Raw genomic sequence first — 18,681 nt, forward strand, 5'->3', positions numbered from 1 at the left:
CAGGCTGATCTTGAGTGTACAGTGCAGGGAGAGCTGTTGGTGCTGGTGAGCAAGGGGGAGAACAGGAGACAGCTGACAAGTAGAATCACACCACATGGTCTCATTGCTACAGCCACATGCTGTTAAAGGGCCCAACTAATCTGGGGTGCTTGGGAGCAGCACCGTGTGCGAGAGACCTGCTGGGAATGTGGAGTGTGGACAAGGCATAGGAGAGAAATTGCTCAAGAAAAGGACTGCACTTAACATGCACACACCACCGCTGTAGACAGGGAGTGACTTCAGGTTCCTGCTGAGAAGTTGCTGTGGGATGTTTAGATGTGACAGAATCACAGTGATCTAAAGAGCTGAGAACAATTTCACAATAATATCTCATCAGAGACGAGAGGTCTGAGTTTATCTGCCAGCTGGAATTGTGCTGAAGCATCAGGAAGGTCTGCAGTGATTCTGCATAGTACACGATGGGGGCAGTAGCTGAGCGAGACAGACTGCACAAGCTTTGGGGGTTCACTGCAGGGAGAATTAGTGAGGGGCACTGTCATCTCACCTACATTCCTGACTTCTCTTGCAGGAGGGATTTAATTGGTGTATTTTTGTTACTCAGAGAAGTGACTCCTCTTTCCTAAGAGATGCAGGGAGCCTGTGAATGTCAGAATCCCCTTTCCCCATTTTTCTTTTTCCTACAGGTCTTAATTCTCCCACTTTATATGAAAGCCAGAGAGCTGTGCTAACTGGTACCTGGATTTCCCTGTGCAGCTGCTATGTGATCTGTCCACTTGGGGGTAGTGCTGCACTGTCAAAGTGAGCCGACCTGGGAAGCCAGCCGCAGGTTTCCTAGACAGAATATAGAATTGTGTGTTCAGCCTTTCAATAAAAATATTGAAAATAAAAGTCTGAGATTATAAATCACAGACACTTCAAGACTAAAGAGATTAGCCCCTTTATGCAGTGCTCATAATTATTTGAACAACTGTCTTTGTTTAGCAGCTGTGATGTTGTTAAGGGCCTGGGTCAGAGAATCTGAAAAGCGGAATGGAATTATATTTTACCTTAGGCGTTACGCCACTATTCGATTTAATTTTTGCTTAAGGGGAAAGCGCTGCCTTGGTGGCTTTCTTGAAACATTCTGTCCTTTGCTGTCAAGAAGGCAGCCACACTTGGACTGATCTTTAAGATGTGCATAGTGTAGTCGCGTACATCAGCCATCATGAAACATCACATCAGCCCCAGTCTGAGCCTCACAGGAGCTGGAGCCATTTGCACCTGCACAATAGGCCACGAGGAGCAGCAGTGGGGGCCTGCTGAGTTTCCAGATCGCTGGGGTCACTGCTAACTGAACATCGACTCTGGAGTGGATTCTCTGGCTCTGCTGCAGTCTGTTCAGCTAGAGGGTGTCAGCCCTAGGAACACCCACCCTCACCTCTCCAACACTTTTCAGTTGCTATGGTATCTGGGTGCTGCTCAGATGCTTGGGCCTGCCTCCAAGCTTCTGGTTTGCCCCTGGTTGAGATACTTGTGGTGAGGTGAGCGCAGACTCAGGTGTGATTAGGCAGGGGTGGGAAAGTGATTTCTGGCTAGCTGTCTGTCTGATGCACAGTGATGGTAAAAATTCTCCATGACATTTCCCAAGACCCAAACAGCATTTCTGGGGAGCTGCCCAAGCAGCCAGCACTGCCACCATCAGTGCTTGTGGGAAGGTGTCAGTGGTTTGGGACTAGGTGTCACCAGAGATTTCTCACTCTAGCTACTAACCCCCAGTGAGCTGTTTGACATCTGGAGACCAGGCTATCAGTTCATTGTGTCAGCTGCTGATCCTTTACAATTCAGGCACCTTAAAATGCACTGTCCACTAGCCTCTGTGATCCACAAGAAGTCCCTGTATCAAGTTGTATTTGATTATCGAAGTCATTTACTTTTCCTGTGACTCCAGTTACTCCACATTCCTCAGGGAGGTGTGGATCTGGTTGCATGGCAGCATGACAGAGAGAGAGGGAATGTCTGAACTGTGGATTTTATTCTTTATACAGCTAGTTAGTAATTAATTAATAGCAAGCATTACCAAATGCAAAGTGTTATATCATACCGAGAACTTCAGACCACCTGGTGTCTGAGATCCTCAAGCAGGTTCCAGTGTCACAAAGCAATAACCCAACAGGGAAAATACCAGGCCCAACTCTCCCTTCTTGAATCTCTAAGCAGAAAAGGTGAGGGTAATTTTTCAGACATTAATGCTCTTTTCTAAAGCTAGGACAGCAGGGAGAACAGACACGTGATTGTGCTGGAGCACAATGCTGGCCATCTGAGGAGAGAAACAATTCCCAGCCACCCCCAGGGAGTCTCTGGGATACAGGGTTATTTTAGAGAGAGTGGTCCTGCCTGTACGAAGTGCTTCATAGCTGGAGATGTAACTGCCATGAGCCTGGGCTCAGTGCCTGCCACTGTAAGCTCCCCCATACCCCTGCACCAATGCACGTAACTCCTAGAGAACATGGCCAGGATTCTGTAGCCTGATCTATAGATTATGTACTAATTACATTGATTACTTAAGAATTCCGAATGATCACTTTGAAGGTTGGCAGGTATTTGTCCCAAGATCAGGCCCAGTATTATTCAAAGTATTGTGTGCAGAGCGGCAACACTCTCTCCATAGGAGCACTTCTGAATTTGCAAATAGTTTATTAATACGTTTATCTCAGTCACAAACACCCCAGCTCAGTAAGGTAGATGGAGATACTACAGAACGTACATCTGCACATCATATATTCACACCATCTCCTGTAGAACAACCTGAAATGTCAGCCATCATCTTCCGCATCACCTCCCCCTCATCATCAGTGGCCATTATTCTGGCACCTCCCAGGGCTACGTCTTTCTCCCTAGGCTGGGATGCAACTTTTATAGTATGTTATGCTGATGCCACCATGTCTAATGCTCCTGTGATTAGTCATCTCCGGATGTTTACTCATGTTTCTGTGGTTGGCAGGTGTCACTATGGTCAATATCCTCCTTGCACACCTTATTTTCAGTTCCCCAAAACTCAGGGGTGACCATTAGATCATTTATCTGTGCCAAAATTCATGGGCCCCAAGCCTTATGCTAACTGCTGGAGGTAATGTCTCACAGGGTACAGACCTATAGATTCCTTGCATTACCGCTGAATATAATGCAAACAGAATATAATGAAGGCACAGCAGTGAATATAATGAAGGCAAGCCAGCCCGATGGGCTACAGTTTGGAAGGTGGAACCTGCTCATGGAGGGGAGTAACGTTACTGGTGATGATTCTAGTCCAAGGCTCCTAACCTTTAGAGAGCTCTGAGAGGAGCCATTTGCTGGGTAGGCTTTCTGTGCTGGCTTCTGCGAGGGCCTGGAATAAGCTAAATCTGGGAGCTGCACTTCAGCTTTTGTCCAAAGGGCTAGGGCTAGGCTGGCAGTGGATCTCTAACAGTATCTCTAGTGTTCTTGGCACCTGCTATCTCCCTCCAGCCTGAGGAGCATCACGGCTGGGCCCTGTGTTGTAATTTTATGGGACTGACTCGGGGTACCCTGTGGCTGCTGTCCCTGGGGTTAGGGGCTGCAGATAAAGCCTTGGAGAGCCTCCTGCCCAGCATTACAATAACTAATCCTGTGGGGGATGGACAGAGGTGGCAGACCATGTATGCATCACCTCAGCAAACGGCAGCTCCGTCTCTGCTCAGATATCCAATCCTGTTACCGGCAGCGCCTCACTGGTGTCCATAGCACAGTGACTGCTAAGAAGAGAGACCACCCACACCAGCAGCTTGTCAGCATTTTAGCGGCTGACCCCATTGCTGGTGCCCAGTGGCTCAGTCATACTACCAGCAATTCATCAGCCACCAAGGCAAACAATTACATGGCCTTTACAGCCACCATCCTGTGCTGGGACCTGGAACCTCATGGCTGCCAGTGGTGTTCATGTGCTTGGCCTGATGCAGAGCACGGGATCCCATGCTTTGCTGTTCAAAGCCTTGCCTCCATTGCTTTCATTGAACAGCTTCTTTTTGTTTAAACTCGCCCCTGAAAATAGCTCTTGGAGGAATGTGAAATGCAAATGAGCCTCATAATTTTATTTGTTTCCCTAACACACATGCAGCTATCATGAAAAAATATTAAACCCTGGGGGTTTCCCATACAAAGGGAAAATTCTGCTAGGCACATGTCACAATGGCTTAGATAGTCTCATTATGTTGCCTGCAGCTAAAGCTCCTGGAGCAGTAAGTCAAACGGAATATATAAAAAAAAAATTTCTGGAAAACAACAACCCCCTGGTGGGAAGCTACTGCTTGTCAACTTGATCTCTGCAGAGAGAGGCAAGATTGAGCAGAGGCTGGTAAATTTAGCTACAGAGCACGCAGGCTGGTTCACCACAGGCAGTGTGCAGGGGGAGGCCTCCCTCAAGGAGCCGTTGGTGCTTGTAAACAATATGTCAGAATGGAGAGGACATTTTTCTCAGGAAGGCTCCTGAGGCAGCTGGATGTCAGAGAGACTGACCCTGTATCTTTGTCTCCAGTCAGTGAAGCAGGGTGAACTATAGAGCTGCAAGGAGGGCAGGATAAACAGCACGAGGTCAGTGACTATTTTTAACTCTTCTTAAAAGAAAATCTTTCTTTTCCTTCTGCCGTTTTATTGCCATTTCACATGGGAAAGTTTCTTTCTTGCTCTCTCTCTCTAACTGCCTACCTGTGTGTCTAGCCTGCCTCCGTTGTGGCTTACCCTTCCTTAGCTGTTGCCTTGCCTCCAGCAGTGGGTGGCTGCCAGAGGAAATTTAAGACCCTTATTAATGTTGCTCGGTTTTTGCTGTGGTCTGTGAGCTAAGCTTAGAGAATCCCACAGGAGATTCCTGTTATTCTTCAAGTCATCAGTGAACTGAGATCAGTGGGTCTCAATCTGAAGTACAGCTATCAGCATTAAAAACTGCTGCATGTCATGACTTAAAATCTCTGCTCAGAGGCTCAGGCCTGGGATGGGGGAGCTGTGGGTCAGGACAGAGGTGTATCATCCGAGCTGTTTGTGGAGAACTCGGCAAAAGCAATAAAATGCACCAAGTTCATCTCTCCTAATGTACGCACATCCAGTGCTTTCCCTCCAGACTTCCTGGTTACTCAGCACATGCAGGCCCAGTCATTTCGTGCTGCTTTCAAACCCCTTTTTAGAAAAGGGGTTTGTTTTTTCATTTGACAAGTCAGGCCATGAACTGTTCAGAAAGGGGAAAGAGACACTGGGAGAATGAAATTATCTCTAAATCAAGGAATCTAAAAAGGGGCAAAGTAGGTCAATCATTTGAGAGAGAGGCAGAATGTGAGTGTTATTCCTCCCAAGAACAATGTATCTGTCTGGAGCCAGAGATGTTCTCTAGGTTATTACCTACACAATACAAGTCAAAATGTTTGAGAAAGCTATGTCCAGTGCTGCTTGTGCGGGAGCCAGGATTTTCATTAGGAAGAGGTACATATTTGGGGAGCTTGGAGTGTAATTCAGAATTCCACTCAGAATGGAGTGGGGCAGTTTTATCTTCATTTGCTGAGCAGCATGAGTAGCTGTGTTTTTCCTGTCAAAACAGATATTCGCTATGTCTGATGGCAGCTAAAACGGTGTCACTCAAAAGAAATTATAGTCCTGAGTGCTGAGCCCTGGTCTCCATCCTGCCAGAGAATCCTGAACACCTGGCGCATGCTTGGGGAAGAACAAGAGGTCTCAACGGAAATACAGCAACACACGTTGAACTGGTTAATTCCAAAATCAGGTCAAGTTGAAGCTAAAGTCCCATATGGGCATGTGCTAAAGGCCTCAGGTTTAAATGAAATGTTGCTTTAAAGGCCCATACTAAACCTGCTGCTCTAACATTGAGGCATCTGTTTGCTCAGCAATTTGTTGTCCATTTTGTGATTGAGATCAGTTTTGCTGCTTTTAGTTTGTGTGGTGTAGATGTTGTTTCAGTGCTTCTTGTTCTAAGCTGTATGTGAGCTACAGAGCTGCTCACTTTGGGGTGCTGTTTCTGGTCGTAGTCAATAAAACATGATGAAATGGATTAAAATGGAATTAATTCACTTTTTCATCCTTAAATAGGACCAGAGGCAGCAGCTACTGACTATGCCGTTTGTGTCTTGGTCTGTTTTGGTGTTCCTGGCCTCTGTTTGCCAGAAGCTGGGAATGGGCGACGGAGGAGGGATCAATGGCTACTAGCCAGGATGGGCAGGGATGGTGTCCCTAGCCTGTGTTTGCCAGAAGCTGGGAATGAGCAAGAGGGGATGGATCACTTGATGATTCCCTGTTCTATTCAATCCCTCTGGGGTACCTGGCACTGGCCACTATCGGAAGACAGGATACTGGGCTAGATGGACCTTTGGTCTGACCCAATAGGGCCATTCTTATGTTCTTATGTTTGATGACAACCTGTCTGTCTCTTTCCATTTAAACCTTCTGGAGACTAGAGGAGGAGATACTAACAGCAAGCAGATAAATGTGCTGAGTCCATACTCGGTGGGGGAGAGAAAGTTGTCTTCCTAACATCCTAGTGCGGATGAGTAGAGCTAATGAATTAACGGCCACATATAACTGGGCGCCTTGTCCAGGTTCTTGGCACCCTGAGGACCTGGGTTCATTGGAAACAGTAACTGAGGTGGCGCCTGTCCTCACTGATTTTTTCAGGGCTGGATTCTAAGCCAGTATTGAAAAGCTTTGCCCAGTTTTGTGGAGAAGGGCAAAGTGCTGTGTGACATTTTTAGCAGTGCTTGGGTTTGTAACTTACTGTTTCAACATCTGCTAAACATGCAATTGCAGAATCTCTGGGTGGGAGTCCCACTGCTGGTGCATTTGGTAGCGTCATTTCTTTGTGCTATCAGAATGAGAAGTGTTGAGTATCTTGACAACAGTCATGTGGAAGTGAGGCCTGGGATTTATTTTACCAATCCACCCCCACTCCTGGGGGTGATTGATTTTACAATTCTTTATGGGAAGGTTCTCAAAATAAAGCTATTTAAAAATGCAGACCATTGGGGCTCTTGCATGGGGCCATGTCAGTCACTGTCCAGCTGAGGAATAATATAAATGATGAAACCTGCAGCACACATGTCATGGTATCTTCCCCAGTCTGAACCTCAGAGTCCAGAAAAAATGGGGTACCAGCATGAATTCCTCTAAGCTTAATTACCAGCTTAGATCTGATAAGCTGCCACCAATCAGGACTTGGAGTGCCTGATAAACTGGTCTCCCCAAAACCTTCCCTGGGGGACCCCAAGACCCAAATTCCTTGAGTCTCACAACAAAGGGGAATAAACCATTTCTCTTCCCCCTCTTTTCTTCCTTCCAGATCTTTCCCGCCCTGGGTACACCAGGAGATCACCGTGCTTCAAACTCCTTGAATCACAACACAGAGAAATCAGGTTTCTCCTCCCCCTTCCCCCCCCCCACCAGGTTTTTCCTCCGTGGGTTATCCTGGAGAGAGAGACAGATTCAAGCTCCGTCAATTTAAAACACAGAGGAAATTCACCTTTCCTCCCCGACTACTCCTTCTCCCCACCAATTCCCTGGTGAGTACAGACTCAGTTCCTTAGCATTAACAAGGGGTAAAAAATCAATTAGGTCTTTAAAAAGAAAGTTTTTAATAAAAGACGGAAAGAGTAAAGATAATCACTGTAAATTCAAGATGGAATATTACAGGGTCTTTCAGATTATAGACACTAGAAAGAAAACCTCCTCCAGCAGAAATACAATTTAAAATACTTCCAGCAAACTACACATTTGCAAATAAAGAAAAACAATTAAAAAGACTAAAGCCGCCTTTATCCTGATACTTATTAGAATTAGAACAGAAGAGATTTTTTTAGAAAGATTGGAGGAATCTGCTTAGGTCTGGTCCCTCCCAGACCCCAGAGAGAACCCGCAAAACCCAAAAACACAAACAAAGGCTTCCCTCCACTGAGATTCTTGTCTCCTGATTGGTCCTCTGGTCAGGTGTTGCAGGTCACTGTTTGTTAACCCTTTACAGGTGAAAGAGACATTAACCTTTAGCTATCTGTTTATGACAACACAGGTCACAAATGTGAGGACTGAGGCTAAGGGAACATACAGAATGCAACAGAGAGGATGTGCAGGAAACGAAAATGGATGAGCACCACAGCCTCTGGGCAGCGAGGGGAATGAGAAACAGAGAATTCCCATTACATGCAGTGCCCTCTCCAGTTGCCGCATGCAGGCTGCAAGCAGAAGTTTTACTGAGCTGAAGTACTAATGAGCAGCTGTAAAATATTGCTGATGCCCACCTGCTGCTCTCTAGTGAACTGAAATTTTCATCAAAATTTCAAATTTTGACAGCAAAAGAATTCTTTCCGGAACATGTTTATGCAAAACCTTTCGACTTTTGACCGGCTGTGTCAATGCCACTCTCCCCTGTGCATCTAGATCCCTCGTACGCTCTCCCACCCTCACTCTCTCATCTAAAGTGCTTCACAAACTCCAGTGGTGCAGCACAAAAGAACACATTCTTTCTGTGTAGAGGGTGTCACTATGCCTCAGTGGGTCACAGCCGAAGATGCCACGTTTCCAGGGTGGGGTTTGTTTGTTTTTTACCTTCTCCCATGTGGAGGGACTGCTCTCAGTCTTAGTTTGTGGAAAATTATAGGCACAAGATGGAGTCCAGGGTCACATGAGCAAGTCACATGACCTTGCATGCTTTGATGACTCATAGGAGCAGCCATTACCCCTATTTTGGCTAAAGTGTCCACAGGAAGGCTCACGAGGCTGGGTCAACTCTATGGCCCACTGTGTTCTGTAATGGGCCATCAATTTGAATGATCCATTCAGAATGTGCTGGCTAGACTGGATGTAAATTACCTTGTGGGTGTTACCCCAGGAGCAAACACATTTGAAATACTGGTACATAGTCAGTATTCGTAACTTTAGATACAAAGATGATACATGCATACAAACATGATAATCATACTCAGCAAATCATAATTTTTCCATTGACATCTTACAATGGTATACTTTGTAAAAGATTTGTTGCAATTGTCTAACAGTGGCAATATTAATGATATAAATGGTCATGGTCCTTTCATAAAGCATCACATGGGGCCAATGTTTGTGGAAGTGGGAGGGGCGGTTAGTCACTTTATGCATAGCAAGAGAGGAGATTAGCAACTTTCAAAGAACCAAATCCAGATTATGCAATGTTGTTCTAGCCATATTGGTCCCAAGATATTAACGAGATGAGGTGGGAGAGGTAATATTTTTATTGGACCAACTTCTAGACCAAGTCCAGATTAGTGAGCCAGCAAATAGTTTCAGAAGTAGTTTAGGAGACTAGTGATGAGGCAGAGACCAAATGTGAGCCTTTGTATCTTCCGGTGAATAGGAAGGTTTGAATTTAAGTGGGAATGGTAGTTGTAATATGACAAGGCTGGAGAATGACTAACTTTCCTAAAGCTGCTTGTGCCTACTGAGATCTTTGCAGCAAAGATGTAGAACCCAGTCCAGTGCATCTAGCTAGAGATCTTCTGTTCATGAATGAATTGTTAATCAGTGCAAGTATGCCAGGGTGATAGGTGTTGCATCCGAGGTCAAATGTGCTCTGCTGAATAGCATTTTTAAAACAGATGATTCAGGTTTGCTGATTCTGGGAGCTTGGAAGCCTGACACTTACAGCAGGGCCTGAGCATGGAGTGTTTCTTTGGCTGTATAGACGAGGGGACTGAGCTGCCTGTGTGTCTTTCCTCTTCAGGGTCTGATGCATTCCAGTGGTCCAGTCGGCCGCCATCGCCAGCTGATACTAGTTCTAGAGGGAGAACTGTACCTTATCCCCTTTGCACTCCTGAAAGGAAGTTCCTCAAATGAGTACCTCTACGAGCGCTTCAGCCTCATTGCAGTACCATCCATCCAGTCACTGAACCCCAACTCCAAGGTACTGGTCCAGCCCCATGCTCCCAATGCTCCTGCTGTGAGGTGTGAGACATGCAGGGCCCCATCCATGCCATGTGAGACCTGAAGCCGCTCCATGCTGTAAAGGCTCACCCTGCAAGGGCCCCAGACTGAACCGCAGGGATTATTGTCTCTTCCAGTGGCTATGAAAATGGAAATCACAAACCTACCAACTTCCAGGGCACTGGTGCTGAATATGCTGAGCACTAACAGTGTACTTTGATGCTTTCCAGAACAGAGTCAGGTGCGGTCCCTACCCCAAGGAGATCACAAATCATGTCAAGGCAGTGGTTCGGATTTCTTTCTTAACTAGACTGGAGGTTCTGGGTGGGTTGAGCTCCCATGCAGACTGAGTGACCTAAACTGAGTTTTCCTGGTGAGTTAATCACATCCTAGCACTCTGCTCATATGTTTGCCTGCCTGCCTGTTCCCCTGTGATGCTGGCCACTGATTTCTCATAACATTGAGGACACAGGTCAAAGCTGATACTTTAAGCAGATCCTGGGGAAACACTATTTTCACTGATATATGGCAATAACCTTCTGCTTCTAAAAGCCCAAAAGTCTATGGGGAGTTCAAGGCCAACTTCATAACATCATAGAATGCCACAGATCTTGGTCCAATTGCTCAGAACAGCGTCCCATGGTACATCCTGCATTATTGCTGTGTGAAACAGTTGTCTAAATAGGAGGATGGGCCTGATTTTATCATTGCTGTTGATGTAGATGACTTGGAGTTTCCCATTCTGGATTAGCCCCCAGGAATCAATCTGTCTCTGTCTCTGGCCAGTACTTGATATTGAACTGCCACAGCACATTTGTTGGTCAGAGGTTTCTGTTGACCTGACTGCAGTGACACCCAGCTACAGTTAATTTAGAGCCCAGCAATGCATATGGATCATTCAGATGATTCCTTTCAGTGTCTGTTACTTTGTGTTTGTCAGCAGTGAACTTCATCAGCCACTAGATATAGATTCATAGAGTTTAAGGCTAGAAGGGCTCATTAAATCATCTAATTTCCTGTATATCACAGATGATTACATTTCACCCAGTTACACCCGTATTGAACCCAATAACTTATATTTGACCAAAGCGTGTCTTCCGAAAGGCATCCAGTCTGAGTCTGAAGACATCAAGAAATGGAAAATTTACCACTTCCTTGGTAGTTTGTTTCAGTGGTTAATCACTCACTAATTTATAATTTTAATTTGTCTGGCCTAAGCTTCCAGACATTATTCTTGTTCTGCCTTTCTCTGCTAGATTAAAAATTCCTTCAGTACCTGGTAATTTCTTCCCATGAAAATACTTATACGCTATAATTACACACATTTGAATATTGCCACAGTATTAGCACTTTTCCAGTGTTCCTGAATTTTCCCCGTATTGCAATATTTGTTAAAAGTTATTATCAGCAGGCTAGAGATTTCCTCAGCCAACTCTTTTAGGACTCTTGGGTGTAGGTTATCTGTGCCTTTTGATTTAAAAGTATTTATCCCTAAGATAACGTCGATGACCTCTCAAGGTCCCTTCCAGTCCTAGAGTCCTAGAGAGAGTCTATGTTTAAAATCCTCCTTAGTTACTAATGGAATGGAAAATATTTCATCCTCATGTGATATATCATTCTGCTTCTTTCCAAAAACAGAAAGAAATATTTATTGAACTCTGCCCAATTGCCTCATTTGGTTAGGTCCCTCTGAAGCTCCTCACAGTCTTTTCTAAACCTGACTACTACATAATTTTGTCATCTGCAACTGTTGCCAGCTAAGGAATGATTTTTATTTCGTCCTTTGTAAAGCACTTTTCATCCTGAACATCCCAAAGGGATTTACAAGCAGGAATTGGTTCATTCACCCTTCACAGTACTGATTGTTTCAGAAATAGCTCATAATAGATTCCTTAAATTTCATAACCTGACAAATATAAACAAGGTCAACAGGAAAAACGTATGTTGAATAGGATAAAAAACTTCCTAACTGTAAAAATGATTAGTCAGTGGAAAAAGGATTCTTTTTCAAGTAGTGTCCCTACAGGTGCTCCACGTCAAGATATGCATGTGCCCATGTGCTCTTCACTGGAGATTTTCATCAGCAGCGTCCAGCGGTCTGCACCTGCGTGCTAGACACGCTCAGGCCCCTCATGGGGGACAGACCTGCCACCACTCCAGCTCCCGCTAAGCCACCTGCAGCTTGAGATGGAGCACTGCACTGCCGTTAGCTGGGCCATGTGGCTCAGGTACACCTGTCTGTTATGTTTTCTGTTATTTAGCACAGTTCGTGTTGGGGGGAGGGGTCCCCCTAACTTTCTCCTTCTGCCCAATTTTTCTTGAGCCTCAACCCAAGGTCTGAAGTGCAGGTTATGCCCAACATGTCAGGCTTCAAACCCTGCCAGACTTGCCATAGGTCTCCCCCTGCAGCAACAGACATTCAAACTGCCTCCGCTGGCTTGGGGAGTCTCACATCCCCTCCAAATGTCGGATCTGCTCAGGATTTAAGAGCAGATCTAGGAGGTTGAGAGAGGATAGAATAAAACCCCTGTTAATGGAGCGCTCACTTACTAAGACCCGCAGGGTCCAAGCCATCCCGCTGTATGTCAGCCCCACCCACCACCTCTGTTCTGGCAGTAAGCAAAGACCCTGACCCACTGCAGCACCACCCAGACCTTTAAAGAAGACACGACCCATTCTCCAGAACAGGATAAGAGAAGGGAAAACTCCCCTCCACCCCCCATCTGTGCCCCAGGAGACCTCACATCCCACTACTGGCATCACTGAGGCACCCATCCCCTCCAGTACTGATTCCACAACACTGCCAAAGAAGCCACATACTGAGAAGCCTCCTAAAGTGCCATCAACCTTGGCGTCAGACCCGATACCTTCAAAACATAAGAACTCCAGAGTCTAGACAAAATCCTCATCACATACCAATCACTCTTCGGTACTGTCTCCACCTGACATACCGACTCCTCAGGATCCTTATCTTCAGTGCCCAGACTGTCCAGGCCTGTGTTCCACCTTGGAAGAGCAAGAATCACAACTATTGACCAGTACTGAGAGACACTCTCCACAGGCACCAACTCATTTTACAGAACCTACTTGCCCTCTATCTATGCCAGGGTCCCCACACAGACTCTTTGAGGGTTCTGAGAAAGATTTCCAGTGGGTACCAACATGATTTCCCCTGGTGCTGCCTCATGAACCAGCCAGCTATTGAACGTGTTTACTGATAAAGGTACAAGTTACCTCCCTGGGGCCCAGTACTGACTTGATCTCTGGTACTGGCACTTTCTGCTCCTCTGATGGACATGGGGGATGATATCTCATCTGACTCTGAGGTGTCTGTAGTAGGGTCCTCTGCCTCGTTCCCTGGAGGTCCAACCTGAGAAGGAAACTCCCAGCAGGCAATATATCCAGAGACTGGCAAGGACAACCTTGGGGCCCTCCCCTTTTCCCTTATGCCCCACCTCAGAGGATATGTTTGAACCTGTGGGCCCCCTACAGTGACCAGAAAAATATCAAGAGCAACAACCAGCTACCTCAAGCCTTGTCCCTCCGGTGCATTTTACTGTGTAGGAGGAATCAGCTGATGAGGAAGAAACACCTTCCTCCCACAAGTCCTTCTTTTCACCAGATGGAGGTGGAGATCATGTCTCCTCCACCATCTTACCCTGATGATTTCAAGGCCTTTCAAGACCTGAGGAAATGTACAGTGAACAGTTTACAAATTCTGTTGGAGGAGATAAAGGAACTGCAACGCTCCCTGGTGACATTCATCATACATCTCCCCCCGGCCAGGATTGCCTTTCCTGTCAATGACATTGTTAGCTCTAGCATGCCCGGTATGGCAAACTCCAGCTACTATCCTGCCTACATGCAAATGGGCTGACAAAAAAATACTGTGTTCCACCCAGAGGCTCAGAATATTTTTTCTCGTAGGCTACATACAACAATCTGATTGTTGAGGCTGCAAATAAGAGGAACACACAGCACAGATTCCATTCAGCACCATCTGACAAAGAGCTGAAGCGACTTTTTGATCACAAGAGCTACTCCTTGGCTTCTTTGCGATTCAGAGTAGCCAATTACCAAGCACTGATGGCAAAGTGTGTCTTCACAAATTATTCCAAGTTCTTAGCCTTTACTGAACTCTTGCCTCAGGATCAGAGAGAACAATTTCACCAGGGCTATGCATCCCATGGCTATGGCAGTACTCATGCACCTAGCTTCTTGGGTGCAGTCTTCTGGTTTCTCCCAGGAGGTCCAAAATACTGTCAAAGATCTTCCTTTTGTAGAACCCAAGTTGTTTACTGACACCACAGATGGGTCTCTCAGTTCTCTCAAAGACTCTCAGGTGACCCTATGATCTCTGGGCATTTATACAGCTGCAACAAAAAGAAAACAACACAAGGTCGCAGATGGCTCAGTGATCCCTCTAGTCCACTACCCACCCACACAATTGGCTGAAACCCTTAGGAAGAAGCCCAGATTCCATAAGAAAGGGCCCTCCTTTACAGCAACCTCCCAACCAGTGGCGTCCTCAGACTGGTCAAGGGTCACAATCTCCCTTCTGCTTCAGATTCTATGCTGCACCTCCCCGACCTCCACACTTATGGGAATTGTCTTTCCTATTTTATACCTTCCTGGGAGCTCATCACCTCAGAGAGATGGATCCTGGAGGTGGTTTCCACAGGCTTTTCCATTCAGTTCACCTCCTTACCACCCTCTTGTGCCCCACCTTGTCCTCCTTCAGGGACCCTTCTCACAAGGATATCTTGAGAAAGGAGATACAGTTCTTCCTAACAGTGGGCTGATCAAACTCATTCCACTGGACTTCATCCAAAAAGGGTTATCTACTTTAGGTATTTGCTGGTCACAAAAAGCAATGGGGGATGGAGATCAATTCAGGACCTCAGGACTTGAATACTTTCGTCTAGGATCAGCAGTTCAGAATGGTAACCACAGCAATAATTCCTTCTCTGGTTCTGGGAGATTGGTTCATTTCCCTCAGTCTTCAGGATATTTATTTTCATATCGCCATGCACTCCTCACACAGATGAATCCTACATTTCGTGGTAGGTGGAGATCACTGTCAGTATCATGTCCTACCCTGCAGCCTTTCCACCATCCTAAGAGTCTTTGCCAAGGTCGTATCAGTTGCCACAGCCCATCTTTGCTCGATGGGAATAATTGTCTTCCCCTGCCCGGATGATTGGCTCCTGAAAGGCCTTTCGTTTCTACAGGCTCAGATAGTAAAGCCCTATCTCCACCTCCACACAGAAAAATCTACTCTCATACCCATTCAGTGCAGAGACTTCATTGGGGATACTCTGGACTCCTCCACTGCCAGGGCATACCTGCCCAAACACAGATTTACCACAATGTCCAACCTTGTTTCAAAGCCCGCAAACTGCAGGATGGCCTTGCCTACAACTTCTGGGTCATATGGCAGCTTGTACATTTGTGACACCCTTGGCAAGATTACAGTCTTGGTGTCTTCAGGCCTGGCTGATAACTCTCTATACCCTCAACAAGCATAGTCAATGCAAACAAGTGCCGGTTATTCAGAGGGTACTTCAGTCTCTCAGTTGGTGAGAAGATACACAAAAGGAGTTCTGTTCCTGCAACCCCCTCCCATGAGAGTCATCACTATAGGCACCTCTCTGATAGATTGGGGTGCCCACTCCCAGAACCTCACAGTTCAAGGAAGATGGACCGCACAGGAGGCTATCCTCCATAGCAACATAATATGTTATGCTTGCAACTAGGACTGTGAAACAGTTAAAAAATTGAAGTTTTAATTGCACTGTTAAACAAGAATAGAATACCAAGTTAAATGTATTATAAATATTTTGGGATTTTTTTCTACATTTTCAAATATATTGATTTTAGTTACAACACAGAATACAAGTGTACCAGGGTCACGTTATAGTCTTGTTTTTATTACAAATATTTGCACTGTAAAAAAGATAAAAGAAATAGTATTTTTCAGTTCCTATCGTACAAGGACTGTAGTGCAATCTCTTTCTCGTGAAAGTGCAACTTACAGTTTTTTTTGTATATAACTTCACTCAGAAACAAAACAATGTAAAAATTTAGTGCATATAGGTTCAACCATAAATAGGCATACAAATGTTTAGCATATCTGGCACTTTAAATACCTTGCAACACCAGCTACTACGGTGCCATACAAATGGCTGGTCTCACTTTCAGGTGACAATGGAAGGGTTTTCAGTTTTCACCTCACCCAACCACAACAAGATTTATCAAAGTCTTCTTCAACCTCTTCCCTTCCGTCAAGGAACCAACTCCACTACAGGACCTCAGCTTAATCTTCAATGCCCTGAGAAAAAAGACCCTTTGAACGTATGTTGAATTGTTCCCGCTTTCATCTGTCCCTTAAGACTAAGTTCCTCTTACCTGTCACCTCAGTGAGGAGGATAGGGGAGCTTGGAGCTTTGATGGCTGACTCACCATATATGGTATTTCATCATGACAAGGTGTTGATATGTCCACCCGTTGCTTCCCCTTTCAAAAGTCATTGCTCATTCCACCAGGGATCAGTCTAGCACAGCAGCCCTGCTGAAAAACATACCTATCCTGACAGGGCAGACACCTGGTCCTGGGTTCATGTTTTCCTAGCAGTACACTCTTGTCAGGTCTGGATGCAGTTACATGGCTTTCGGCGAGTCTGTTCTATGTTCTGAACTGAATCCACCTCCTTGGCACCCTTCTCCACGATGGAAGTACTGGTCAGAAATCTCCTGATGTGGAGCACCCATAGGGACATTACTCAAAGATGGAGAGGTTAATTACCTTGTATGGTAGTGGGAGTTCTTTGACGTGTGTCCCTGTGGATGCCCTCCCCCCTCCCCCCCCCCGGCGCCTTGGAGTCTGACTCTTTCTACTTCCATGCTTGAGAAGGATTGGGAGTGGTGGCAGGTCCACCCCTCCCTCTCTCTCCTCAGATCGGGGCACAAGGGTATCTAGGGCACAGGCATGGACCCACTGACACTGCTGATGAAAATCTCCAAACAAGAGCACATAGGCATGTGCATATCATGACATGGAGCACCCACACTACACAAATCTTTAAGAACTCCAGTTACTGCACCAGGTAAGTACCTTTTCATCCTGTGGAATCCCCATTTCCAGAGCTCATCAATGCCAGACTAGATAATTAAACTACTGGGGTGCTGTACAGAGTGACTGGACCGAGGAGGAGGCATGGGCTTGTGGTTACAGCACAAGGCTGGAAGTTGAGATTTAGTTAATATTGCTGGCTCTGCCATAAACCTCCAGTGTGACCTTGGATAAGTCACTTCCCTTCTCTGAGGATCCATTTCCTCTGCCCAGAAAAGGAAGTAGTAATTCTGCCCTGTGTCAAAGTTAGACTCAGGACTCACAGTTTGTCAGACCACTCTGTTTTATTAGCACAGCGCTCTGCTAATAACACCCAGATAATGTGAGCACCATGCAAGACACAAACTATCTTATTTATACAGATAAAAGGGCGAGAACTTAACAAGATAACAAAGGAAGCAGAATCTGATAAGTTTACCTGGGCTAGACATGCATATCTTATTTCCTTACTAACTATTACTGATATTCTGTTAATGTTTCGCCATTAGCACCATTATTTATGCCTAATGTTTCTTTTCCTGGCACCTATATTTCAACATTTCTTATTTCTGCTTAAAGGTACATACAACATTTCTTTAATCCATTCTTATTTTTACAATATAATTCATTCTACTTTCACACCTGCCTCCGAATTGAGCTGGTATGTAAAGGAGTACAGCTTGGATGGAAGGGGCTAAAGAAATGCAAGGCATTGTTCTAATGATAAAACCACCTTGCTGGCCACCCTAGACATTCCTGTGGGGAGGCAGGACGCTTGCAAGGCCATGGCTACAACAGAGAGTTCTTTGACCCCTATTTTCTCTCTTTCTTTCTAGTCCCTTTTGAAGAAGAATGCTTCTGCTTATTCCAGTTCTACCTCAATGGCAGCTGTCATAGGAAATCCCAAACTCCCTGCAGCAGTGATGGACAGATGGCTTTGGGGGCCTATGCCCTCTGCAGAAGAGGAGGCCTATATGGTATCTGAATTACTTGGCTGCCAGCCTCTGGTTGGCAGCGTGGCAACGAAAGAGAGAGTCATGAGCGCACTCACTCAGGCAGAGTGTGTCCATTTTGCAACCCATGTTTCCTGGAAGCTGGCTGCCTTGGTCCTAACACCCAATGCTGATAGCAACCCAGCCAATAGCAAGAGCTCCTTTGGGAATCCCTACACAATTCCAGAATCCCTCCGGATGCAAGATGATGCCAGTGATGTGGAGAGTATCTCAGACTGCCCTCCTCTCCAGGAGTTCCTGCTCACAGCAGCTGACGTTCTGGATCTGCGGCTTCCTGTCAAATTAGTGTTTCTTGGCTCCTACCAAGAGTCCAACAGCAAAGTCACTGCTGATGGGGTCGTTGGGTTGACACGGGCATTCCTGGCTGCTGGGGCTCAGTGTGTCCTGGTGTCACTCTGGCCTGTTCCTGTTGCCGCTTCCAAAATGTTTGTGCACGCCTTCTATGCCTCCCTCCTTAATGGAATGAAAGCCAGCGCAGCCCTCGGAGAGGCCATGAAAACAGTGCAGAGCAGCAAGCAGTTCTCCTATCCATCCAACTGGGCAGGTAGGAAGAATCTGCTTTTTGGGGCTGTTCTCATAATAAACAGGAAAGAGTTTGTAGAAGAGACATTTACACCAGTGT

General features: G+C 45.9%; 1 protein-coding gene across 3 annotated transcripts in view; it reads left to right on the forward strand.

The window, feature by feature from the left end:
* The window catches only part of TTC28 (tetratricopeptide repeat domain 28), a 484,889-nt gene that overhangs the window by 448,106 nt on the left and 18,102 nt on the right, over window positions 1-18,681 (forward strand). For all 3 annotated transcript variants that reach the window (XM_075059934.1, XM_075059935.1, XM_032769852.2), the window contains exons 14-15: window positions 9,737-9,916; window positions 17,883-18,603. In XM_075059934.1, the coding sequence (XP_074916035.1) occupies window positions 9,737-9,916; window positions 17,883-18,603 (901 nt within the window). The remainder of the gene's footprint in view (window positions 1-9,736; window positions 9,917-17,882; window positions 18,604-18,681) is intronic.

This window comes from Chelonoidis abingdonii, chromosome 22, assembly GCF_003597395.2.
Source record: "Chelonoidis abingdonii isolate Lonesome George chromosome 22, CheloAbing_2.0, whole genome shotgun sequence".
NCBI lineage: Eukaryota > Metazoa > Chordata > Testudines > Testudinidae > Chelonoidis > Chelonoidis abingdonii.